The sequence below is a fragment of the Rhinolophus hipposideros genome (assembly GCF_964194185.1).
Source record: "Rhinolophus hipposideros genome assembly, chromosome: 10".
NCBI classification, from domain to species: Eukaryota; Metazoa; Chordata; class Mammalia; order Chiroptera; family Rhinolophidae; genus Rhinolophus; species Rhinolophus hipposideros.
In genome coordinates this window covers 12,926,901-12,954,380 of record NC_138056.1, presented here as the reverse complement: position 1 = coordinate 12,954,380, position 27,480 = coordinate 12,926,901, and the positions used below count along the sequence as shown (strand labels likewise).

Sequence of the window (27,480 nt, the reverse complement as noted above, 5' to 3'; positions counted from 1 at the left end):
GAGGTAAAGTGAGGTCATTAGGATGAGTCCTACTTTGATAGGTCTAGTGTCATAAGAAGAGACTAGGACACAGACACACAGAGGGAAGACCATGTGAAGACAAAGGAAAACGACGGCCATCTACGAGCCAAGGAGAGACCAACCCTTTCAATACCTTGGTCTCTGCCTCTGGCCTCCAGAACTATGAGAAAATAAGCTATTATTTAAGTCCGCAGTCTATGGCAGCCCGAGCAGACTCATGCACCACACGAGCACAGCCTGCTTTCTATGGATTTGTCTATTACAGACATTTCACACAAATGGAGTCATACTATGTGGCCTTTTGTGACTGGCTTCTTTCACTCCGCCTGGTGTTGGAGCGTGTGTCAGCACTTCCTTCCTTTTTGTGGCTGAGTAGCATTCCATTGTATGGATACACCTTTTATCCCCCCATTAATTAATCGATGGACATTTGTGTTGCTTCACTTTTTGGCTATTATGAATAACGGTGCTATAAACGTTCACCTACAAGATTTCATGTGGACATGCTTTCATTTTTCTTGAAGATAGATACACATGCACACCTAGGAGTGGAACTGCTGGGTCATGTGATAACTCTGTGGCCAACTTTTGAGGAACTGCCCACCTGTTTGCCCCAGGGACTTTGCACTGGGATCCTTTCCTCCTCCCTATCCCGACATTCTGGGGTTAAGTCCTGGTTTGGGTGAATCAGCTGATTAAACTCTCAGAATTATAATTCATTCTGATATGAGATTTCTATCTATAGTTTTATATTCATTAATGAGGTTATTTGCATAATGTCTTTTCCCCCCATTCAAATGTGTGGGCAGGGACTTGGTCTTATTCATCACTGATTATATCCCCAGAGCAAGGTACACAGTGGCCACTCAGTAAATATGCTAAATGAATGAATGGGGAAAAAGGGGAGGGACGCAAGTTTAATTTTGAAATTTAAAGCAACTGCTGCAGACTTAGCAGCCAATCTGCCACTCCCTGCCCCATGCCAGGGACACTGAGCACAGGTAGCAATGACCTCCTGTTTACTGTGAGCCAAATGGGTCCAGAGAGGGGTCATGGGGGGGAAACGCATGACCAGCTCAGGGGTCCATGCCCCAGGCTCATGGCTTAGCAGAGGTAGAGGAGATGTAGGAGTGGGACCATGAGACTAGACAAGGCCACCAGGATTCCCCAGGGGGAAGGGCCCTTGAACCAGGACCACAGGAAACTGGAGAAGGTGGGGGAGAAAGGGAGGTACAGTGGTGAGTCAGGGAGCCAAGAGAGTTGGCTGGGATCTTCCTCTCAACTGGAAGGTGGGTCTGGGGTTGACGTTCACCTCCAGAGGGGAAGGAAGCTGGGTCCACAGGGAAAATGCCAAGGAGCCAGCAGCTTCTCTCCCACTCCGTAAACCAAACACAAGTTCACCTTGAGTCTTTGGCAGGAAGGAAAGGAGACGGACAGCCTGCAGTTGCACCCCAAAGGAGTCTGGGACCACAGTTTCCGGGCACTTGGGAACTCACATGATTTCGAAACTTGAAAACTTGACAGGAGAAAGTCAGCTCAGCCAAGAACTGACCATTGCACACAGTTGGGTCAAGGTCATGCTCTTTTAGGGGAAGAGCTGTGGTTTGTCTTTGTACTACTAGAACCTGCACAGCTCTGGCAAAGTGCAAGGAGACCAATAGAAGAATGATAATAACTAACATTGCCTGAGCTAAGCATTTTCTCATTTATAGATAAGAAAACTGAGGTAAAGTGTCCGGCCCAAGACCACACTGCTACCTAGTGACAGAGCAGGGACTGGACCCCAAGCAGTGTGACTCTGGGAGTCTCAAAAAAAAAGGAGAGGGAGAGGGAGGAAAGGGAAGGGGAACTGGACACCGTTTTCAGGAATCAGTGATCTTCCCCTGACACACAAGCTCACTGGGGATGTGATCCAAGGCTCTGGCCTTGGTGGGCAGAAGAAATGTAGACAGAAGTGGCTAAGGAGACAATGGACAGTCAAGCCTTGCTCGGCAATGCCCAGCGATGAAGATGGACAAAAGGCCCTGGGAAGTCGGGACGAGCCACAAAATTAAATGGTCTTTTCTGGGCCACTTACCCTCCCAGGATGGTGGGACAGTAGGGCGTAGAGGTGCTTGCTGTGTCTGGTACCGGCTACGTGCCTCACATTTTAGGTCCCTCTTTTATCGTCAAAAGGAGAAAATTACGTTTGGGGTCACAATCTGGCATGTGTGGGCTGAAGTTTTCTGCGTTGGTTGTTATTTGGGAGATTTCATATAAAAATCTGCATTTCCTGCTTCCCTTGGAGAATGAAGCCCAAGCAAGCCAACCCTGTGATTCTCTTAACCAGTCAAGTGGTCGGTGTCTGGTCCTAAGAGACTCTCTCTCTTTAACCCTATTCTCACTTTAACACTGAAGCCAAGTGTCACCCGTCATCTTAGATTGGCCTTCTTTCACATGCTCCCATCACCTGCCTGGTCTCTGCAGACACCTGCCTTTGCAACCTCTGCTCTAGAAATACAACAAATGTAACTGGAGGGACCGGTCCCTGGCCCCCTCTGTCGTGGTTAGTGATTGGGAAGTCTGTCCCTCTAAATAAATTTGTTTTTCCTGGTTGTAAATGGGGTATCACCTCTCTGGTAAGGTTTCTGTGAAAACCAAATGAGATGGTAAGAACTTACTTTGAAAGCAAGACGTTGAACTCATGTCCCTCTAATGGACCTCCTCAACCTTCCTTGAATTGGCTTTTACTATTTATAACTGAGAAAACTAGAAATAATCTGTGTCCAACAGGAGAGTGGTTGAGACACCATGAAATTCTATGTTGCCTCTAAAATTGAGAGTTGTAGACACTGGTGTACATACCCAGAAGGAAGGGTGCCCGTGACATAGTAACTGAAAAGCTGCAAGCCGCAGAACGTTCTGTACATTATGGCAGGATTTCATTTTTATTAACAAAAATGATGTATGCACATATTTTTGTATGTAGAGAGAAAATTTCTGGAAGCATAACTACCCCATCTGTTTGTTATCAGTGGGCTGTGGGATGGGAAACGCTCACTTTTATGTACTTACGGCTGTTTGCAACTTAAGCGCTTGCCAGGGCAGTGCTGTGCCAAGCGTTTGGGACAATCTCTCATCTTCCCAAGTCTACTGTGTGTGTGTTTTCAATTCTGTTGGACAGATGAGGAAGTTGAGGCTGAGAATCAAATCACTTGCCCAAGGCCAATACAGTAGGTATTATAGGCAAATTAAGAGACTCTATAAAATTAAGGTATTATAGGCAAATTAAGAAAAACATAAGCTTTTCCCACCACACTCTATGGCCTCCTCCTAACTATACAAATGTTATGCATTTTTTAAAAAAAACCTCAAACCTTAAAACAACTTTTAAAAAAAATTTTATTGAGGAAAATTGGGGAACAGTGTGTTTTTCCAGGGCCCATCAGCTCCAAGTTGTTGTCCTTCAATCTAGTTGTGGAGGGCGCAGCTCAGCTCCAAGTCCAATTGCTGTTTTCAATCTTAGTTGCGGGCGGCACAGCCCCTCATTCCTTGTGGGAGTCGAAGCGGCAACCTTGTGGTTGAGAGCACGTGCTCCAAACAACTGAGCCATCTGGCCACCCGGGAGCTGAGCTGCAGCTCGTTTTAATTCTAGTTGCAGAGGGCGCAGCTCACTGGCCCATGTGGGAATCGAACCGGCAGCCCTGTTGCCCAGAATTCGTGCTCTAACCAACTGAGCCACCTGTCCACCCTAAAATGACTTTTTAAAAAAGGTCATTGTGTCAAGTAAGCCTCATGCACTGGGCACACTCCATTTTAGAGGTGACAGGGTGGGTGGCACTCTCAGGGCTGGAGGGTCACAGGTAGGTTCCCCTTCCCCAGGGGCTGTCCCTGTTAAAGGGACTCTCCAGCAACAGAGGGCCCTGCAAAGCAGGTGCTGGCACCAACTTCCTGGAGAACAAGGCCTTGGTGAATTGCCTCAGAAGTTGTATTAGCAGGATTCCTGTAACATGGCTCCAAGGGCCTTGGCTATTATTTGTTTCGCAGCCACTGAGGGTCTGCAAAGAATTTGGGTACTGGCTGGTAACTAACAATCTATGAACTATGTATGGAAAAAAATTAATCCCTTTCTTCTGGAGTGGATGGAAATTTCTAAATAAAACTCTAGTATGTGTGTGTGTGTGGGGGGGGCGGTTGAAGCCCCTTTTTGGGGAAGCTCTTGGACAAAAGTGACTGTCATCTTTTGGTATCTATTGTCCATTTACTCAGTGTTTCCTGAATACTATCTGCCAGCCCTGGGGCTCCAGTGAGGAATAAGACATACATGGTCTCTGCCTTCCTGAAGCTCTGTTATAGAGATGGAATTTCAACCAGGGCACCCGGGGTCCACCACAGACTTAGGTGGACCTGGGTTAAAACCCCTCTCCTACCTATAGTCACGTGACAGAGGAACTGCAGCCTGTGTGTGCCTTACTCTCTACCTTCCTATGCTGCCAGTTGGTGATGGGCTAGTCTAGTGGCTAGGATCCATAAATGTAGTTACTTCATATTGTTAAAAGCAAAGCAACTGGCCAGAACAGTCCTGACCACTGTAACAGGCTGCAATGATGGAAACGATTGTGTCCAATTCGGTAGCCAGTAGTCACGTGTGGCTTCACCGTGAAACTGAGGAATGGAACTTTTTTTTTTTTTTTTATCACACAGCTACAGTACTAGTGGGTAACCATACTGAACAATGCAGGCAGGTCTAGAAGATTGCCAGATCCAGGGAGAAGGGAATGATACAGCAAGTAGGTAAGCAAGAGGAGCTGGGAGAAGTGGAACGGACCGGGTGGCTGCAGGAACATGGCTGGATTGCGAGGAGGTAAGCTCAGAAGGGCTGGAATGGCAGAAGCAGGTGGCATAAGGCTAGTGCTGAGTAGTTTTCAAGTAGGGGGAGGGAGAGCATGCCTCAGGAAGTAGGTGAAGTGAAAGCCAGACATAAAAAGGCACACATTGTATGACTGCATTTCCATGACACGTCCATGATAGGCAAATCTATACAGCAGAAAGATTAGTGGTTGCTAGTGGCTGGGAAGGGCGGGGGAGGGGGGTAGTGACTAGGGAGAATGGGGTTTCTTTGGGGGCTGATGAAAATGTTCTAAAATTAGGCTATGGTGATGCTTGCACAGCATAAAAGTCAATGACTTGTACACTTTAAGTGGGTGAACTGTATAGTGTGAAGAATCGTTATCTCCATCAAGTGGTTTAAAAACACCAAAAACTCAGGCATCAGGTCAGTGGGACGCCTGCGGGGGATGAGGTGGAGATGGAGGCAGGGGCCAAGTCCTGTAGATTTGGCTGCAAGAGTGTCAGGATGGCCCTTTTCAGGTGAAATGTATTCAATTTCCCATCCCAGGACTCTGATTTTAAAAAAAACAAGAGCTCTCTCTATAGCTGGAACCTTCACCAGGAAAGAGAAAGTCAATGTATGCAAAAGAAATTAAACACCAGCTGGTAGGGGTTGGAAAGGACTCCTGAGAGAGAAGGAAAATGCTTGAAAAAGGAAGGTGTAAGAAGCAGCCATCTATGATCTCTCCCAGAAGGACTGTTATCAGACATTAGTTTGACATTCCCAGAGGTGAAGGGACAAATCTGGTCTTTCATTTCCTTCTCGATGGCGGTTCTTCATCAGGAACGGAGATGCTCAGATGGGCACAGCATGTACAGAACCTGGGAGACAGGGGAGCTGTGTGCTAATGGAGAAGGTCGGTGCACAGGCTGTCTCTGCGGTAAAGCCAGGAACCAGGGGTGAGGCAAAATTTAGGTACTGAGGAATCTACTCAAAAGTAAAAGGTGACTGAATGTCGGTTTTTAAAAGGAATACAGTTTAATTAAAACACGGAGATATAATTATAAAGATGCACAAGTCCACATTTTAAAAGCTTAAAAACAGTACTTTTGGCATATTCCTTTTTTTGTAAATTCTAACGAGAAACAATAGCCTTTAAGTGTGTTAAATTGGAAGACGTTCAAGTTGTACTTAGCGTTCTATTTTTATACCAAGTTCTGTCTCAGAACACGGGAGTTCTAAGACCACGTTGGTCTTGAGTCACAGAAAGAGCCAAGCTAGCGTGGAGATGGGATGGACAGCAGAGAACAGTCAGTAACACTGTGACGACTTCTGTGTAGTCAAAGGTAACCAGATCTATCGTGGTCACTTCGTAATGTACATAAATATCAATCACTATGTTTCACACCTGGAACTAATAGGCTACCGGCAGTCAGTTATACTTCAATTAAAAAAGAAAACCTGGGGGGCCGACCCAGTGGCTCAGGGGATTGGAGCTCGGTGCTCCTAACTCCAAAGGCTGCCGGTTCGATTCCCACATAGGCCAGTGGGCTCTCAACCACAAGGTTGCTGGTTCAATTCCTCCAGTCCCGCAAGGGATGGTGGGCAGCGCTCCCTGCAACTAAGACTGAACACGGCACCTTGAGTTGAGCTGCCTCCCGGATGGCTCAGTTGGTTGGAGAACATCCTCACAACCACAAGGTTGTTGGTTCGACTCCTGCAAGGGATGGTGGGCTGCACCCCCTGCAACTAGCAACGGCAACTGGACCTGGAGCTGAGCTGCGCCCTCCACAACTAAGACTGAAAGGACAACAACTTGAAGCTGAATGGCACCCTCCACGACTAAGATTGAAAGGCCAACAACTTGACTTGGAAAAAAATCCTGGAAATACATACTGTTCCCCAATAAAGTCCTGTTCCCCTTCCCCAATAAAATCTTTAAAAAAGAAAAAAAAGAAAACCTGTGCTAGATGGGACAGAACTTTGGGTTCAACCACCCTCTAATCACAGAAAGAGGTCTGGGAAGGGAGTCCATGGAGGAAGCCCAACTCCATTCTTGCCCAATCTCCCAAAGTGTGAAACACAGCCTGGCAATGGCATCCAATGACCACATCATAGGTATATATAGAGATGCTTATGTAGCTTAATGTGTATTTTAGATGAAACTGGAAACGGTGCATTTCAAGTTGCTTTAAAACACCGTAGGTGGTGATGGTAGTATAACATTGTGAAGAACTGAATACCACTGAACTGCCCACTTAAAAATGGTTAAAGTAGAAAATTGTATGTTATGTGTATGTTACCATATGAAAACCATTAAAACAAACATCAGGTAAAGACGTTTCGGTGGTACCAGATCGAGGCAAGAACTGTGGAAGGTGAGCCGTTCCGGAAGCAGTCGAGTCCTCACAGGACACGGCCTCGCAGGAGCACGCTGACCAACCACTCGGGGCTCCAAGTTACCAACAGACCCCCTAAACACCACGACAGCAGCTGAGGAGGGCAAAGCAGTAACGATTCACCTCCCCAGGGAGCCACAAGTTGCAGGGTCCCCCAAATTCCTGTCACTAGAGCCCAGAAGGACAGTGTGGAGTCATGTGCAATGGAGACCGGTTAATTAAAGCATCTACTGGGTTTATTATTTCTCCTCTGTCTGGTTAAGGACTCAAGAATCAGGCTGACTGGTTGGATTCCCGGTGCATGCCCCCTTCTAGTCGGCACCCCAATTTCTTTCAACCTGTTTACTCATTTGCAAAATGGGGATGGGAATAGTAGCTCACTCCCAAGGATGTTATAAAGACTGGAACACACAATGTATACCAAGTGTTTTACAGCACTTGGACTGTGGTCAGTGAACACTAGCTCGGATAATGACTGCATATTAAAACAAAGTTTTGGTTTTCAGTTCAAAGTATTTTTAATGAAAACAAATGAGAAAGCAATATTCCCAAGTTTATTTGCGTTCAGAACCCCTACTTCACAGAACATTTCATGGGCTGGTGCTCAGTGCAACTCTCACTGGGACATATATTCTACTCCAGGTACAGCACACACAGAGGGACTCTGCCGAGCAGGCTGAGGTCTCTCCTACCCATCGGCCATATGCTGGCTGCATGTGTCTAGACAGCCACCAGCTTCCCAAGGACTGGCCTCCTGGAGGACGGAGGGCGCAGAGGCAGCAAAGGAGCACGTAAGGAGCAGACAAACTTATACTTAGGCCAGAGGGCCTGAGACTCCCCGCCATCCCAGGGGCTGAGCCCCTCCTTCACAGAGGACTGAGGTGGCCCAGGTGCAGGTCCCACGTGGAGAGTGATCTAGAATTACTGAATGGTAAATCCAAGCAACCTGGATTTACCAAGGGAATACCCTTCTGTGGCCTTGTTCGGAGGTCAGAATAAGGGGGAAAGGAGTTGCCCCACTGTGGGCTGGAGCGGGAGAGGGGAAGAGTCCCACGCGCCAACTCCGTGCTGGTCGGCCGCCTCCCTGGGCGTGGGAACTCCGCAGCCCAGGGAAGGGCCTTGCACTCACAGGATTGGACCAATTCTGCAGTGTGGCAGCCACTACTGGCAAGAGAAGCATGAAAATTAAGGCTGCCCAACAAGTTTTAAGGTGCTGCCATATCGGCAGGGATGCTGCAAAAGAATAGAGGGTGGTGGAGAAGACAGTGTTCTGGGAGAAATCACCGTTTTTCAGGAGCCTTTGGTGCGTTCACTTGCATACCAACAGGTACATGAAGATGAAACCTTCCTTAGCAGGGCGCCTACTCCTTCTCCAGGAATGCCACCCACCCCAACAATCAATAACTCTGAAGACAACATCAATTCTTCTCAAACAGTTTAATAGCAAATAAACAAAGAAAGAAGGTACCACACTTGGCAGATACAAAATGACTTTTTGTCCGTGTGTCTGTGCAATTAAAACAGATTTAGATTCCCCATTGGGACAAAAGGAAAAACACACAAAAAAAGGAAGGAGATTCCTTTTAAACACATACTCCCTTGCTCCAAACTTGTAGCATTTTTTTTTTCTTTTTTAATCCACTACACAAACTCTGTGATCAGGTCAGAAAAGCGACAAGGGCTCTTCTTGCCTTTTTTTTTTTTTTTTAAACCATTAAAGTAAAATCCATAATTTTCTACATAGTACAACACAAGTTCACACAAAAAAGACATTTTCTTTTGCAAATCAAAACAGGAAAGAAAGGAAAAGCTCAAACAAGGTAAAGGAAAAGCGTTTCTACGGCTGAATCACGACTTTGAGTTGATTGAATCCCGTGGTTGCTGCAGAACAGACTGTGCGTTTGGTCATAGTGGCAATTTTTTTTCTCTTCACATTGTGAAATCACTTTACATTGTTTTCTAGTAGAAAAGGCAAAAAACTGTACAAAACCCCTAGTGTTAAATACAACGTTTGTACCAATAAAAAACTCACACAGGTTTGTCTCCAAAATGTAAAGGTTCTTTTTTTTTTTCTTTTTAAATTATTCACAAAAAGCAGCTGGAAATCAGAAAGGCAGCTGCCTCTCCAGGGTCTCAAATCCATTAAAACCACCACAGAACAATTAAAACAATCAGAGAGAAAAGGAAAAGGAAAACAACGTCCAACATTTGGCATTTGGTTTTATCCACAGGTTTTCCCAGAGCTCCTCTTGGAATTGAAAGCAAAATATATTGGCAAACACGGATTCTGAATACACAGGAAGGGGAGCCTCAGCGCGCCTTCTGCCAACAGAGGCGGCTCTGTGCAGTCAGACTGTGGGGTGCCCGGCAGTCTTGCTCAGGCTGGGGTTCCTGGCCTCTTTCCATCCAATCACCCCTTCCAGGAAATGAAGCAGCCTACCATACACTGGGCCTCCATTTGGCTGCCCTTTCCTCCTAGTAAGAGTGCCCTCAAGCATAATACTAGGCAACCCCTGGGTCCCAGAGCAGAAATTATGCTGGGATCCCTTCCTTCAGCAACCCCAGCACAGATGACGCTACCAGTGCTGCTACCTTCCCCACCCCCGCCCCCGCCCCTCGGCTACCCCTCACCACCCACCTTCCCTGGACAATCCTACTACCCAGCTCTCCCACCCACCCAGCTAGGTCTGCGTGGGCTCTATCACGGACTCCTCCCTTGGCAACCTCTTACCTCCACAGATCCATCCCGTGACCTCTCATCTCCTCTGGCCTCTCCCTCCGCCATTCACATTCTCACTCAAGTCCCTAAGACCCTGAGGCTGGATGGTGCCACAAGAGAGGAGGGCAAGTTCCTCGCAGGGAACCAAGGAACTGGCTTGCCTGGCACCCAGGGACAGTAGCTATTTGGCTCTTCACCCAATTTAAAGAAACAAACCCCCACCCCACCAGCTAAGCCAGAACAGAGCTGTGGTGAAGAGCCAGTGTAGGGTGTGGTGGCCAGGGCTGTAAACAGTGTGAAGACTGTAGAATTGTGCTTGTCACCTAGGAGAAGCGCTGGCAGGTGTATTGCCGCTAGTGCACAGATGGCCTCCTCCGAGTGGCTGGAGCACCCTCCTCCTTCTGGGCCGAGGGCTGCTCACTGCCCCCGATGCGCTAAGCCTCCTGCCCACCTGCAGCCACCTTCTGGATCCTATCTCTGCTCCTCGTGCCTCTCTGGGCACCCTCCCAACCCGTCTCTGAGCAGAGCAGCCAGCCTCCTGGAGGCCCCGCTGAGGCCTGGAGGCCACATGAGGTGACAGTCTAAGTGCACAGGCAAACGCTCTAAGGGCAATAGAGGAGAAAGTTGCCACTTCAAAATAAAACAATACAATCTTGAAAAAAAATCAACCCCACAACAATTTAAAACAGCTTCTTTGAAACCCTTTTAAATCGGTCAGTTTTTGCACAAACTATAGAAAACAGAGAGGTGAAGGTGATATATACGAAGGTGTGAAGAAACAGCAGGAAACATGCAAAACTTGTTTTTTCTGGGCATAATCTTAGTAGGAAAGGAAAAAATTCAAAACAAAAACACAAAAACAATACAAAAACAGAAAAAAAACCAAAGCATCACATTTTGCTGTGGAGACTGTAGGAACAAGCATGGGGGTGGGGACAGTGGCCCAAGGGGAAGGGGCCGGGGGCCAGAGGGACCTGAAGGCTCCCTGCAGGTCGCAGGGTGGCTGCAAGGAAGAACCACAGAAGAAAAAGGGCTGGCTGGGGCCCAAACTGCAGCTGCTATCAAAAAGGAAAGGGGGTTCTGGTGTTTTCTGCAGCTGAGAACTCAGAAACAAAAACAAGAACACATGCGGTCTCCTCAAGCCCCATCAACTGTATCAGCAAAATGTGCTCAGGAGCCTCAAAGGTTTTAGTGACATCTTTTATTTCATTGTTTACTTCAAAGTTGTCTTTAAAACTAAGCACAGAGAAACAAAGCCTAGGAAGGGACTGGCTGTGTGTTCACAGAAACACAAACACCACGCGGTATGTGCTAGTAGGGCTGCTCTGAAGACAGTTACAAAGAATTGGAATCACAAAATCAAGTGGTTATCTTATGAAGTTCTAGAAAAATAGATTTTTTTTATATTCAAATGCAAGTTTAAATATTTCCCCTTCAGCAGTCGTTCTAGCAAAACCAATTTGGCAGCACAAAAGAAAAAAAAGGAGAGAAAAAAGAAAAAACAAAGAAAGAAACAAACATAATAAAAATACACGTCAGCATCAAAGGTCAACACAAGGTCAAAGGTGAGAGTTCAAGCATCAGAGAAGCTGAAGAGACAGGGATTTGGACGATGTACTTGACGCCACATCGACATGCTTTAGGCACAACGATGAACAAACGGCAGGAATCTAGAAAAAAAAACAAACCAGAAAGAGGGAGACCCACTGAGTTACACAGAGCAATACATCCAAACAAAGAGAGAGAGAACAGAACACTCACTGTGTACAGTCCTGCATGAGGAGGCGGCGGGGCGGGGCTGGGTAATGACAGGGAACTTTTGCACATGCTAACAATGGACACAGGGAGAGTCAAAAGGACATGGAGGACACCAAGAAAACATCCAACTGCCAGAGACAGAAGGGAACCTAAGGCTTGGATTTCCCCCGAAGCATCCAAACTTGTCTGAGGAGGTCTCTGGTGGAGCAGAGCCTCAGCCCCTCGCCCAACTCCCTGGTCAAAACCCGGGCAGAGAGCAGGAGATGCTGGCTGGGGTAGGAGAATTCTGTAGGGGAGAGGGCCAGGATTTCTCCTCAATCCTATGGGGATGGCCCTTTGCTCCCAGAAATCCAAGCTCTTAGCTTCCACACAAGCCCTGGCCACTCAGGTGGGACCCAGGAGACAGTGTCTGGCTGCATTCAAGGCAAATCAATTTCATGATGAAACCCAAGTAAGAAACAAAACGACAGCAGAAAACACATTTATGTAAGTGAAACCCCCACACAACAGTAAAGGATTGCTTAAGACTTGACTGCGAGTCTCCACTCTCCGAGCTGAACCCTTTCACACGGTGAGACTGATAGGGGAGCAGCTTCTTCACAAACCATCTTTGGCCTGGGGAGAGAACTGTGCTCAAGGGCAGTGCTGCTGTGCTAACGCACTGGGCAGGGGAGAAGAGGACAGACACAAGTGCCCGGTCTCACCAGCTGGCGGCCGTGGCAGCCCCGGGCCTGCTGGGGCAAACGCTCTTTTTAGAAAAGAGAACCTACCCACGAGCAGGTATGAAACCTCAGGGTCTGGTATCAAAGACGGACTGGTCGCACCTTTGCCTCTGTCATTTGTAAAGGGGTTTCTTAAGGTCCCAGTGCACAGGACAAATCCTTGGACAATAATGGTGAAATGGGGGAGGAGGGAGAGAAAGGGGAGAAAGTGGGAATGGAGTGGAGTTCTGGGCTTTGGAACTCCTCCACGATGGCCGAGGAGGAAGACAGAACAGCAGGTTAGCAATCACAGCACCGCAGCACCTGAGAGCACAACTCTCTCCTCCGCCAAGTCACAGCATTAACCCCTTCCCCCTCTGGCAGATTAGCTGGGCTGCAAACAGGCCACAGAAAGTCAGTAGTTTCAATCATACACAGCACCCTGTGTGTGTAACAATCACATTCTGGATTCTACAAAATCCTGGCCTTTTCCAGAGATATAATTTAGGTAATAAATATTCTCCACCCTGGAGCTGTATAAAACTTCTATAAAAATAGAAACGACATTCTTGGTTCCAGCCGGTTGGGATTCAGAACAGCGCCTCCCCAACCTAGCATTTTTTTCTTTTTTTGTTTTCTTTTTTCTTTTTTATTTTTATTTTTTGCATTTATTTAAAAAATCCCATCATGACCCTGGAAGCCTTTGGAACAGTTTTATCCTTGAAACACAGGACACATTTCACCCAGTGCGCAGAATTCAAGTTTACGTGGTTCAGCTAAGAAGTGTGTTTCATGTTTGTTTCTTAGAGGACAACAGACCCCAGTTATCACTATGCGAAGGGAACAGCTGTCCCAGCTTGCATGGGATAATCCAACACCACCAACTACCTGTATGACAGCAAGATGGTCAATCCCTGTCTGTAACCAAACGGACAGCATGACACGGAGAGAGCCCCCATCCGACTTACTTGTGAACCAACTCCTTTAATCTCATCCCTGCTGCTAGGGGTCAAGGCCGATGTCTGTGAAGTTTAGGATCGCAGGGACCCAGTCCCTATCCTTGGCTAAGAGTCGTATCCTAACAAGGCTACCTGTGCGCAGGTGCCCATTCCCAACAGCATGTCCTTACTGGCTCTCTCCCCCCACAGCAGTTCTTGGAGCAAAGGCAGAGCCCAGAGGCTGGGTGGGTCACAGGCAAGAGCTGGAGTGAGACCGTGGGAGGCAGCGGGGAGCTAACTGTAAGCACGAGGACAAAAATGAACACGGTAATACTGAGGTAAATGAACACTAAATCCATACGGAGGCTGTAAACGTCCTGTTGTCTCCTCTGTCCCCAAGAGCAGAAGATGGGGCTGGAGTGGTTAGAAGAGGGGCCTGCCTTGGTGAGAATACTACGTCTGGGACACCTCACGCAAGGAGGCAAGCGTTGATTTCTTAATCCTTTGAAGTACTAAGTGCTGGCCACTGGCAAACACAGCACTCTGGCTGGAAGGGCCCTTCTGATGCAGGCTCACCCAGAAGCAGGCTCCTTCTCCCCTAACTCGATGGCTTTTGATTCCTCTGCTCAGGAGAGGTGCCCCTTCAGCTGGGTCCTCTAAGCCCTTCTTGGTTCTGCCCTCCTGAGAAAGCTGTGGCTGTGACGGAAGTGATGGTACTTGCCTGGTCAGTTACAGGGAAGCAGCCCCGAGCATCTCCTCTAGAGGCCTTCTCTACCAGGACCTCTTAGAAATGGGCTGCAGGCTAACGATTTGGTGTTGACATAAACCAAAAATTACCTTTGACCAGCTGCTTCTTCCTAACAGCCACCAGCGAGGCAGGGCGAACCCAACACCAATGGCTAGCTGGGGAAGCTGGTAATGGGTGAAGTCTCCCTTTTTTTGCATGTCAAGCTAATTTAACAGGTGCTTTATTTCCAGAGAATCGTTAGCCCCTTCTTGGGAAAGAAGGACAGAAATCCTAATCAAGAATCTGAAAAATTGGTGGCAAGAACTCAGAGGGCAGCCCCGGAGAAGTTTCAGCCTGCAGCTCCCAGGGCTGCTGGGTGTCGAGCCCCTTTCCCTCTCCTCCAAAGGCACCCCCACCCGCTCCACACCCCCAGCTATTGGACGTTTAGTTCTCATTTCATCCGCTCTCGCACTTAAGGAGATTCTAGGGGTCAGTTTTTGGTTTCATTCAATCCTCTCTCGGGGGAATTTGGGGCAAGTTCTGATCTTCTTTTTTGATGTTTCTCCATCCCCTCTCCTCCCCCAGGGCGGTTTGATGTTGGTCCTTCTCAACACACACTGGTTACAAACACAGCAAACTTTAAATAAAGAAAAAAACTTAGGATATGGCACCTAAACTCCAAAGTAAAACACTGGAAACCAAAGCACAAACTTGTCCTCTGTACGAAGCGAAACTCCCACAGAAGGCAGTAGCCGAGTCTTCAGGGCAAGCTGTGCCTGCGAGAGTGGCAGGGATCAGGGTCCAGGGCTGTCAACACACAGCCTCAGGGCTTCGAATCATTAAGGGTGCTCCTCCCAAACTTACCAGAAGACCCTCTCACTCCAGTCTCAAGAGGGGAGCACGTTCAGTAGGGCTTGCTGTCATTCTTCGAACGTTTGAGCTGCACTTTAAGCCGCTTCATGCCAATCTGAAAGCCGTTCATGGACTGGATGGCAGCTTGAGCCGAAACAGGATTGTCGTAACTTACAAAACCTGTGTGTCCAAGCAGAAACCTAGGTGAGGGACATAATGAGGCAAGGGGATTCTCAGTCCTCCTTATGCAAGATACTTTATGAGCTGAGTCTCAAACCCCAATTTTTCTTAGCACGGACAAGAAGTCTGGAAATTCTATCACATGAAATAAATTAGGTTCCTAACAGTACCACATGACATCGACATGGTACTTTTCAGTTTTTCGGCCAAGCCGTTTTCCATATATTATTTTAACCTCTGGAGCAACAATGTGGGCAGAAATCATGCCCACTACAGAAATAAAAACCAAACAAACCTGAGGCTCAAAAAGAGGTCATGTAGCTATCGAGGACTGAGTTAAACAATAACCCAAACTCCAGCACAGCTGCCAGCCATCGGCCCCTTCTCCTTCTTTCTCAGTGGTAAGCACACTTACCACCGCGCCGCCCGCACACTCCAGAAGAGAAGCCAACATACCGAAACACTTGCTCAGATTCGTCTGCTTATCGATAAACACCTTGGCCGACACGACATTCCCGAAGGGCATAAACATCTGCAGCAGGTCCTGATCCCCAAACTCCTGGGGCAGGTGGTAGATGAACAGGTTGGCTCCCTCGGGACCTTCAAGCCACCCAACGATGGAAAGATATCAGTGTCAAGCATGCTCATACCCCTGCACCAATAGTCTCTCACTTCCCTGTGTTAAAACTGTCAGACCCCAACAAACAGAGATTCATTTGGAGAATTGAACAGATTCTCCAAAGACAAGGCAGGGAACTGAAGAGCAATAACTGAAACAGAGTCCTTCCCTCATGCTTAGCCACACTCCGTCTCACTGAGAGATGTCAGAATTCGACCTTGTGGGAGGAAGGTATGCTGAGACGATAAACTAGGCAGACTTGCGTGTGAAACAATAAAATCAGAGACTAGAGGCTTACAGAGGGTAACACAGAAATGGAGGGAGAAAGAGATTATAATCAAAACAGGTTTCAAAATGGTGCCTAGAAACTACAGGGACAGCAAATAGACTGGCAGTTGTCAAGAGGCAGGGAATGACTACAAAGGAACAGGAGGGAATTTCTTGGGGTGACAGAAATGTTCTGTATCTGTGATGGAGGTTACAGGAGTGTATACACTCAGCAAAGCTCATAAAGCTATATTCCAAAAAACGGTGAATTTTACCATATGTCAATTCTGCCTCAGTAAAAAAAAAAATTACATTTTAAAAGTTGCCTATGATTAACACTGAGCTCAAAAATAGAATATGCTTTCCTTTTCCCGCCACTCAACTCACCAATTTTCTAACCAAAGAAGAGTTTCATTAAAACCACAGTCCAGCCTTTCTCCAGCCACCCTGGCCTCCCTGATGTTGTCAAACACATTAAGGAACATCGCTGCCTCAGGGCCTTTGCACTTGCTGTTCCTCTGTCCCCATTACTCTTCTTACTCTGCTTCCATACTTCCTTCGGGTTTCAGCTTACATGGCAACTTAGAAAGACCTTCTCTGACCATTCCATATAAAATGCTGTGCCTCTGGCACTTCGCTTCTCCTCTCTTCTTTCCTGCTCATCATTCTACGGAGTATTATCTAGAACACCTCCTGCTTTTACCTGTTTATTGTCTGTCTCCAAAGTTCCATCAGTTCCCCCACTACCACATCCCAGGGCACGTAAGTGTATGATTCAGAGAAGGTAAGAATGTACTAGACCAGGACTTCTTGTTGCTATGGCAAGAAACTGGATACTTGTCTTTTTCCTACACTAGTGCTTAAATATTGCCAGCTCCTGGTTATAAAAACCCAGTCAAATATGCACAGAGGAATCAGCAGGACTTTTCTCTTCATTCAACCACCTTCAGCCCCTTTTCTACCTAGAAAGCCTCTCTTGAATTTAATACCCTTTATATCAAAACACGTATCGCCCACTGCATCGACCCCTGGGCCCTAACTCTTTCTGTCCACTCAGCCTTCAGTCTGTCTCAATAAGGAAAAGCATAGGTCAGAAAGTGAGGAGAACGCCAAACGATATTGCCGTACACAGAAGATACCCTGACAGGTTTGTAACACACAGAGAAGACTTCCTAAGACTTGATTACTAGATTGCCACTCTGGTGTCAGACACAGTCAAGTTGGTAAGTTTCCTCCTCTAAAAATGGCAGCCCAATCCCAGGAGGGTGCATAGAGGTTCTGATGTGATGAACATATCCAGAAAACATTCCAAAAACAGACCGACCACACTTCAGTTTCTCAGTCTACCCCTGACAATGACCACCTTTGCCCTGCCTTTCAGTTCTGGTGCAGATGGAGAAACCACCCCCATTCCTGACTCTAGCCTCCCTTTGTGCTCACCTTCCTTCTGGCTTCCAGCAGCACCAATACTCTGCTGTGTCAACAGATTCTGGTTGTACAGAGTGGGAAGCGCTGCGGCAGCGTACTGCTGGATCCCCGAGTAGGCCTGTGTGAGGGCCTCCATGGTGCTCCCAGTGCCATTGGAAAGGCCACTGCTGCCCAGGCCGCCATTTAGCGCAGCCATCCCTTGGGTAGGGAGTGGGGAGAGAACAGGATTAGCAGATTGGAAAGACTCAACCGACGCCGAAGACAAACTCCGAAGTCCTCCCTTTCATCTCTCTCTTAAGCCTTGCCCTGAGGAGGAATCCCCATCGGAGTGGTCAGATTTCAGGACACTCACCAGGCCTTGTTGCTAATAGGTCATTTAAAAATGCCATCCCCAGGTGTGGCTCTCCCCATTACCTTCTTCCAACCTGTGCATTTTGGCCTTTCTGCCACTTTCTCACACAGAGCTGGAATCTGGTAAATAAGAGTCCCAGGACTGGAGACCAAAAGGGGGAGATGTGGTTTACAACAAGATGTGGGTAAACCCTATCGGAAAAACAGCACCTAACGTTACTGAGTACATTCTACAAGCCAAACATTCTGAACAATGTGCTCAGAACTTTACCCATGTTCTCATTTAACTTTCTAATAACCTGCCAAGTACTCTATTCCAACTTCATAGATGAGAAAATGACCTTAGAAAGGTGCCCGAAAGTAACAGCTAGTTTAGAGGAGAAATGGGATTAAATTCAGGTCTCAATCGAAATCCCATGGTTATTTCTAAGTTCACTGGGCCACTCGTCATTCTAATGATGCCCTTACCCTGGGCTATTTAAAATGAGCTACCAGCACAAAGAATGGACTGGTGACATGTGGGGCTGCCCCTCACCTGCCAGAGAGCTGACATTGAGGCCTGCTGTCGCTCCAGCTAATGTCTGCAAGGCTCCAAGGGAGGCGATGGGGTTGACGGAGCTGCTGCTGCTGGAGCTTGGCGAAGACCCTGCTATCAGAAACCCATGAGTTAAACTCAAGCCAACACTTGCCTTCTCACGTCAACAGGAACCAAAGTCCAAGAGTGACCCTACTTAAGTACCCTCTTTTTTTTTGAGAGCCCACTGGCCCATGTGGGAATCGAACCGGCAGCCTTCGGAGTTAAGAGCATGGAGCTCTAACCGCCTGAGCCACCGGGCCGGCCCAAGTACCCTCTTTTAAAGAGGTTTTCAGTTACTAACTTTGATAACTCTCCCTGCTGGATACAGACTCAAATGATGGTTACAAGTCCCTAAAAATTATGAGCGTTCTCTTAAGTCAGAGGATGGCATTTGAAAATCTGTTGTTCATAAACTGACACCTTTGGGAATGGGAGTTAACTACTCTCCATAATGACATCCCCTCTCTTGGATTCTGACCCCTACATGCTTACCTGAACTGGTGAGTACGCTGAGGGGACTGCTGGATGTAGTGAGAGCACTGGTACCACTTGGTGTGTTCTGAGCAGCGCTGGCTGCAGCAGCTAGTGCAGCCAAATTCTGTAACTGCATTGCATTTAACCCTGGAACATCCAAAGCAAGACATCAGCCAGCAGACAAGGGTGCGTCCTATCCGCTCCAGCGTGACAGCACACACTGGCAGAAGGCTGGTTCCAAACAGGAGCTGTTCTAGGTGAGCCTTACAAGCAATCCCACAGGGCTCCCAAAAGATCCAGGGATCAGTCAACTCATTAAGAAACTGGACAGCATTTCCTCAGGGAAGAGGCATCTAATCCAACAGCATTCCACCCAAGGGAGCGTTAATAAAGGGCTGGGCAATTCGGAAACCAGGAAAGAGCGGTAGGTCTGTGGTCTACCATGGGCCAGGTATCCAAGAGAACAACAACACCAAGGCCTGCGGCACAGAACGGGACAGCGTCTGAGCCCATCCCTCAGACCTGACAGGGGATGTGCTCTTTGAAATGGAGGTGAATAAGCAGCAAATGTAGCAGAGATCCAGAGGCCAAGGAAGGAATGACGATGAAAATACATGTGAGCACAGCAACAGGAGGAAGAATAAAGGAAAACAAAACAAAACACCATTTGAATAGCAGATTAGTCATCTGAAGGAGAAGAGAGAGAAAACACTTGAGGGAAAGACTTGCAAGTGAGCCTAGGCGGCACAGTTCCAGGAGAGAGAAATTGGAACTGTGCTGACAATGTGCCGTAAATCATTTACAGACGATGGGCAGGCGGGGGTGGGGGGCAGAGGTAACGAGATAACAAACCACCACAGATTCCCAGTCTACCACTTTCTAAGTCTCAGGGAGAAAGTGAACTACACTACCAACATTTTTCAAACAGCAAAATGTGGGTCAGCTTAGCCCAGTCCTTTCTCAAATGCACTTGCCAAGGGGCAGGGGCAGGCAGCTCTGGAGCTACCCCACTACCTGCCTAAGGTTTGTCTGCGGAGCGCATTTGGTTATAAACTCAGGTATTTGTCAATTAAGTTTCCTGGGCATGTTAACATCAACAAACGGTAATTCACCTAAGAAGTAACATGTATAAGACACAGGTACACTGCCTGCCTGGGTTCTAGTGGCTTCAGGGGAAGCCATCTGCGGCTTTTCTTCAGAGGCACTGGAAAGAAAGAACTGCTGCAGTTTTCTTGTGATCAAAGAGCCTCAGATAGTCTGCCGGTGCTAACAGCTCTTTTCCACATTCTTCCTCAACGTATTGGTGGGGAGCAGCAAACAAGCCCAGAGCAAGCGGGTCTCCATGACTAACAGAACTTCCTTCTAGAGACAAGGCAGTAGAGTCCTGGGATGTTCATTTTATGTCAGGTTCATGTGAGTGGGAAAATATTTTTCCTGCATAAACAGTGCAAAACTCTGAGCCTGCTGTTAGCTGGGTCTGTTGGCCTGGCTGCTGCAGCTCCTCTACAGCAGTGAAACACTTACCTCCCATTGGGTGGAGGCTGCTCAGGGTGTTGAGGTTCCCAGAAGAGGCAGTCTGCTGAAGGAGCTGCAAATAAAGCTAGACATTACACCAAAAAACAGAACAAGAGTGAGAGTGAGGGCTGGTTCTGCATCTGGGGTAACTCTACAGCACAGCAAAGCGAGAGTGCAGAGGCCCCCAGACAGAAGAACGTCGAAGACAAGAACCCGAGCCAACACAACAGAACGTAAGGCCGATGACAGCACAGGACATACAACACAGCTAAAGCCCTGGCCCCGCGACAGTTATGTTCCTTGAGGACCGAGCCAAGTTCAAGTCCCGGGCAACAGAATACAGCCTAGCAAAGGACAGAAGTAGAGCAGGGAGCTAAGCTCCACTCCAGCAGGTATGTTGTCGGCTGCGATGAGTGTCTGAGTATGGGTGGCTGCCACTTCTATTTCCTCTCTCCCAAGTTCTCCTTAGTTAGGTCCACACATCTTATTTTGCAGACTGTTTCCATCTGGACACCCAATTTGTACTTTATACAACTCTCTTACATATCAAATCTGACCACACGAGGGTATTCCTTGGAGTCATTCTTTACCAGCCACAACAGATCAGTGCCTCCCATGCTCCACATACATTTATGTCCACCCGCCAAGCTGGTCTTCACTGCTGTGATGACCAAACGATTGCTGGATCAGTCCATAACAGTTCAGTGAACATTCTCTTTGAATGGGTGTCCCATAACAAACGAAACAAGAGCTGTCCATGAGCTTCTGAATCTCCATAACCTTGACCTTATTCTGTATCTTAGCAAACTGCAACCTTCATCTAACCAACCTGCTGAAAACCTTTGTTCCATACAAACACAATCACTGTTCCTTATGGATAATTGGTATTCTTGTTTCTAGATCCTTTAGTCAACCTGTTCTCCACTCCCTTAAATATCTAACCTGGTTTCTCTGTCATCGTGAATCCCTTTAGTCCATGGGTTTCAGAAGGTCCACGAACCTCCAGAAGTAGAATGAAAAAAATGCACATACACACAATTTTCACCAGGTTCTCAAAGGGGCCCACAACCCCACAATTACTAAGAACCACTGCTCTAGTCCAATAGAGATCAAATGCAATCCCCATATTCCAGAAGGAACCTCCGAAGTATGACGCTGCACTACCCCTTCCACAGCCCAGTAGCAGCCGTGTCTTCATTCCCGTCTTCCTAAGTCCCGTGGGCAATGTGTTCAGTCCAGCTCGTGGACCGCGCATGCTGTACTTGGCACCTTCATTTCTCTCTACGTGAGAAGAGCTCTTAGGGAGGGATCACACCTAACTTAGAGACCGTAGCTTTCACCATATGCCATCATGCATTTGTTGCAATGACAATAAAAAGGGGAGTGTTCCCTGAATAAAGGCTCCAAAACTCTCTAAGAAAAGTAAATGAGTATCACAGAGATCACTTTCAAAGCATTATCACTTTGCAGAAGACTAAAATCTCTTTGAAGTTTCTGAACTTTTAAGCAATGTCCTAGCATTAAGAAACAACTTAATCTGTTGAAATAGAACAATCATCTACACTTTTTTAACGATTATTGCTTCAATGTCTTTCTTTTTAAGGAGGGCACAGCTCACAGTGGCCCATGTGGGGACTGAACCGGCAACCTCGATGCCAGTATCAGCACCATGTTCTAACCAACTGAGCTAATCGGCCACCCCTAACCATCTACACTTTTTGACTTCAGAGAAATAGTAGCTAGGATAAACTGGGATTTCCTCTAACATTTTACAACTATGGAGACTAACGGGCATCAAATTAGCCAAATAATCTTTGAAAGGATGAGGAATGAATGACTATTCCTATGTGTATATTTTTGGACTATCCATATAAATGGAGTGCTTTCACCATTTATTTTCCTTCACTGGTAGCTTCACAGATGACCTGTCATTTCTGATTCGCAGATGACACGGTTTTAATTGTGTTGTCCTGTCTGCAATTCTTTTAGAGGTCAAAGCAGTGATAATCCCCTATAACACATTAAAGACCCAGTAAATCTAAATAACTGGAACCTGCCCCTCTTTTGGACTGTATGACTCAAACTCAACAGGAGATCAGATTAAAAGAAATCTATTTATGACATAGTGAACTCAAATATACATCTGTAATACTCATTTAATAATGTCCATGCTTGATCTTAGTCAGTAGAAAGGAACATTTATCATACTTTCAGGGAGACTCAATTAGGTCTTTAATGATGCCCTCTACATCTGGTAGAAAGAGACATGGAGAAAGATATTTGGTAGTTAAGATTCCCTTAGGAATATTTTTTTCTTAGGGGTAGGGACACATGAGATGTTTCTAAATCTTTTTATCAGGAAATTAGGATTTCACTTTAATTGTAGCAGAAGCCTCAAGATATAACCAAAGATGTGTGACGAGAGAGAGGGAGAGAGGTGGGGGGGGGGGGCGGGGAGAGGGAAGAGGAAAGGACTTAAAGAACATTGCATTGCCTGAATTCTGACATAAAATTTCAATGTGCCAAAAGTTGTAAATGCCATTCTGTCTGTTAGCTGGGGACAGCAGAAGAAGAAACAGCTGGGAGCTTGCACAGTCCGCAGAAAGCAAACCACAAAGACTCACTGCTAAATACTGGGGTCCGAGAGTATTCAGACCAGCGAGGTTTCCCCACACAGATGCTGCACTGATTTGCTGCATTTGCTGCTGGAGCTGCTGGGCCATTCTCTTCTGTTCTTTGTCCTTCTGTGTATCAGCAAATTTTACCACCATGGGGGATGAGCAACCCTGTGAGAACACCAAAACGAAAGGGTCAAACTTCTCCTTCTGGGGGAAGGAAAAACATCCTCCTTTCTAGTGACACACAGGCTGCACTCTAATTTCACTAATTGCCAAATGATTCTTTTCCTGACACTTGTAAATGATAAAAGAAGATTAAAAAAGGCAACTAGTTCCATCCAGTATGTTAATTTTAATAACATTCAATATGTTAACGAAAGCATCAATTTTTAACTTGAAGACGTCTGGCATGCTTAACTTTCACGGCAACCAGATACTGTGCATGCTGCTGGGCTTTGAAGACCAAACGTCTGGGTGCTCTCAGCTACGGAACGTCCCTCTTTCATTCATCTGTTCCCTACCTCCATGGTCTGTGCTTGGTGCATCGCCTTGATAGCCGTCTGTGCCATGGCTCTTGTTGTGAAAGTCACAAATGCACAACCTGGTAAGAGAAGGGTCAATAACTCATTCATTCACTTATTTATTTATAGACATTTATTGAGCACCTACTATGATGCTAGCAATAAAGACATGGTTCCTGCCTTCGGGGGCTCATGATGTAGTGGAAGAGACAGATATGTTACACCAGGGCGATTAAGTGCTATAATGGAAAACCAGGAAAGCACAGGTAGGAAACAAAGTCCTTAAGGGGTATCCTCAGTTCCTCTTGAGAAGGAAGTGTTTCCAATTTTGGCATCAACAATCTCTCCAAAAGGGGAAGAGGAAAACAAAAAAAAGAAAGGAAAATAAAAAAACCTCTTCGAGCACAAAAAGATACATGACGCTGGAGTGCAGAATATAGACTCCTTAAGGGTGCTGGGAAAATATAAAAGGGATCAACTGGGAAGAGGAGTTGTGACTGGACCTAGATATACAACACCACTCCTAACCTTTCCATGACAGAGCCATGTTGCCTAGGGATCACTGGTTTTCACTGGTCCTACTAAAAAGAGAATTTAAGACAAGTATCTTTGACAGCTAAAAATGGACCCACCTCGGCTCAGTCCATCAGGTCCCCGCAATATTCGGCACTCTTCAATCTGCCCAAATGAAGAGAACATGACTCGGATGTCATTTTCAGTGCACTTCTTGGAAATCATACCAATAAACAGCTTCCTGTCTTCCACTGCTAAGAGAGTAAAACACAAAAGGCTTGAACATTATTACTAAAGAGGCAGTATATAGCACAGACTCTGCAGGCAGGACCACCTGGGTTTGAACCCTGATTCTGTGCCCTTACACCACATTTCACGGATTCTAGGATACACACTTTTTAATAATTTAGCACCTCCTCTTATAAACAGTGGTATCTTAAAATTCTAATTGGAAGCATTTAGATGAAATATAGTAGCTCTGTGATCTTGTAAAAGTTACTTAACCATTCTGTGCCTGTTCTTCATCTGATAACTAGGGATAACCGGGTTTACCTCAAAGGTAGCTGCAGGCATTTAATGTACAGTGCTTAGATTCTTGCCTAGCACTTAGTAACTGTTGGCTCTTACTCCGTAGCAATACTACTAAAGAACGAGTTTTCACCCTTAATTGACAGGACAAGAGTTACAGAAAACATCTTTCAGAGTTTAACTGTCCACTTTCCTTTTCTGACTCTCCTCTTGAGGACTAAGTTCTCCTTCCTAACTTGTTTATTTCCCCCCTTTACTTCTGTCAATAAGAAATTATACTGACCAGACATTCCACTTTACTCTAAAAAGTTCTTGTAATGTTTCCCTACCAACTAACTGTATATACCTGTTATTTTTCATACTTATTTTAAAGAAAAAACAGACAATTTAGATGACAGGTTACTTAGAGCACTGAACCACTCTTACACCATACACAAAAATTCACTAAAATAGATTAGACTTGAATTTAAGACCTGAAACCATAAAACTCTTAGAAGAAAACCATAGGCTTGGTAAGCTCCTTGACATCAGTTTTGGCAATGACTTCCTTGGATATGACTCCAAAAGCAAAAATTAACAAGTGGGACTACGTCAAATTAATATGCTCTGCAGAGCAAAGGAAATCATCAATGAGAAGGCAACATACTGAATGGGAGAAAATATTTGCAAATCATGTATCTGATAAGGGGTTAACTCATTTAACTCAAGACAAAAAAACCCACATCTAATTAAAAAATAGGTGGAGGGAGCGGGCGGATGGCTCAGTTAGAACATGAGCTCTGAACAACAGGGTTGCCGGTTTGATTCCCACATGGGCCAGTGAGCTGCGCCCCGATGGCTCAGCTGGTTAGAGAGCGAGCTCTTAACAGCAAGGTGGCTGGTTCAATTCCTGCATGGGATGGTGGGCTGCGGCCCCTGCAACCAGACTGAAAACGGCAACTGGACTTGGAGCTGAGGGGCCCTGGAGAAACACACTGTTCCCCAATTGAAAAAACAAAGGTAGAGGATCCGAAATGACACCCCCCCCTTCAAAAACGACAAACAGATGGATAACAGGTACATAAAAAGATGCTTTATATTACTAATCATCAGGGAAATGCAAGTCAAAACTACAAGATATTATCACCTCATTCCTCTTAGAATGGTTATTATCAAAAAGACAAGAAAACAACAGATGTTGGTGAGAATGTGGAGAAAAGAGAACCTTTGTACACTGTTGGTGGAAGGTAAATGCATGTAAATTAGTGCAACCATTACAGAAAACAGTGCAGAGGTTCCTCAAAAAAATTAAAACTGAGGCCGGCCCGGTGGCTCAGGCAGTTAGAGCTCCATGCTCCTAACTCCAAAGGCTGCTGGTTTGATTCCCACATGGGTCAGTGGGCTCTCAACCACAAGGTGGCCAGTTCGACTCCTGCACCCCCTCCAACTAGCAACGGCAACTGGACCTGGAGCTGAGCCTGCCACAACTAAGACTGAAAGTACAACAACTTGACTTGGAAAAAAGTCCTGGAAGTACACACTGTTCCCCAATAAAGTCCTGTTCCCCCTCCCCAATAAAATCTTAAAAAAAAAAAAAATTAAAACTGGAACTACCATATGATCCAGCAATTCTACTTTGGGTATGTATCTGAAGAAAATAAAAACACTACCTTGAAAAAATACATGCACCCCTATTTTCATTCTAGCATTATTTACAACAGCCAAATATGGAAGCAACCTAAGTGTCCACAGATGAATGAATGGATAAAGAAACTGTGGTGTGTGTGTATGTGTACAATGAAATGTTATTCAGCCATAAAAAAGAACGACATCTAGCCATTTGCAATGATACGAATGGACCTTGAGGGCATTATTTAATTGAAAGTCAAACAGAGAAAGATAAATACAGTATGAGCTCTCTTATATGTGGAATCTTAAAAAGAAAACAAAACCCCAAGCTCATACAGAGAACAGACGACTGATGGTTGCCAGAGATAGGGAGTGGGAGGAGGACAAAAAAGGCACAAACTTCCGGTTATAAAATAAGTAAGTCAAGAGGATGTAAGGTACAGGATGGTAACTACAGTTAATAACATTGTATTGCATACTTGAAAGTTGCTAAGTAGATTTTAAAAGTTCCATCACAAGACAAAAATTTTTTTGTAACCACATATGGTGATGGATGTTAACTGGACTTACCGTATTGTGACCATTTTACAATATACACAAATAATTGAAACATTATATTGTACACCTAAAACTAATATAGTTTGTTAATTCTACCTCAAAAAGAAATTACTTACAGCACTACACAATCTGGATGCCATGAGAAACAGCAAACGAACTAAGAAGAAACCTGGTAAGGGGAGGGCTTATGTGCTTGCTTACCATTGTTCTTCTCACTGTCGGCAGGTTTCATCTGTATAGGATGATGCATCTAAAATTGAAAATGAATATTACCATGGCACACATTGAAGGCATTCAGGAATATAAATCAGGGTTCTAAGGGAATACCAAAACGAAAGCCTTAAGACTTCTATTGGACTCACGTCTGCTTCATGATCTTTCCCCCACAAAATACCAGAATAGGTAGAATGCTGAGTCAAGAAGTCAAAATTCTCTTGGCTGAGAGACAATTACTTTCAGCCTATCTTCTTTGAAATGTCCCTTTACATCAATCCCTGTGGCAGTCGCCCTTTGCCCAAACTGGTTTTCAGGGTGCACCTGACATGCATCAGCACGTTCCACGTGTCAAAACCCCCACAGCCCCACTAACTAGTAGATTTCTTACCCCTGGGAGGACCTTCATGTTGTGAAGAGCATTCTGTGCTTCCAATGCAGCTTTGCGGGTGTAAAATGTAACAAAACAGCACCCTGCAATAAGCAAGATTTCAGAAAATCAAACCAGTCCTTGGAAAGTAGACAATTCCTAGAGCACTCCCAGATACACTGGAACTTAAAAAGGGCAGGGTTTATTAATATTAG

The 27,480-nt window shown here is 46.0% G+C and overlaps 1 protein-coding gene across 34 annotated transcripts in view; it reads right to left on the bottom strand.

The window, feature by feature from the left end:
• Positions 1-8,652: 8,652 nt before the first annotated feature.
• Positions 8,653-27,480, bottom strand: part of CELF1 (CUGBP Elav-like family member 1) — a 66,515-nt gene continuing 47,687 nt past the window's right edge. For 8 of the 34 annotated variants that reach the window (XM_081064825.1, XM_081064823.1, XM_081064809.1 and 5 more), the window contains 12 exons: positions 27,287-27,369; positions 26,884-26,932; positions 24,108-24,242; positions 23,476-23,555; positions 22,961-23,122; positions 20,346-20,421; positions 18,840-18,968; positions 18,306-18,416; positions 17,432-17,617; positions 15,562-15,705; positions 14,938-15,105; positions 13,073-14,849 (listed from right to left, as the gene is read on the bottom strand). In XM_081064825.1, the coding sequence (XP_080920951.1) occupies positions 14,978-15,105; positions 15,562-15,705; positions 17,432-17,617; positions 18,306-18,416; positions 18,840-18,968; positions 20,346-20,421; positions 22,961-23,122; positions 23,476-23,555; positions 24,108-24,242; positions 26,884-26,932; positions 27,287-27,369 (1,283 nt within the window). In that variant the 3' untranslated portion in view covers positions 13,073-14,849; positions 14,938-14,977. Of the gene's footprint in view, positions 11,620-13,072; positions 15,106-15,561; positions 15,706-17,431; positions 17,618-18,305; positions 18,420-18,839; positions 18,969-20,345; positions 20,422-22,960; positions 23,123-23,475; positions 23,556-24,107; positions 24,243-26,883; positions 26,933-27,286; positions 27,370-27,480 lie in introns of those variants that run through there. The other 26 variants (XM_081064818.1, XM_081064821.1, XM_081064820.1 and 23 more) reach the window with 8 other exon arrangements.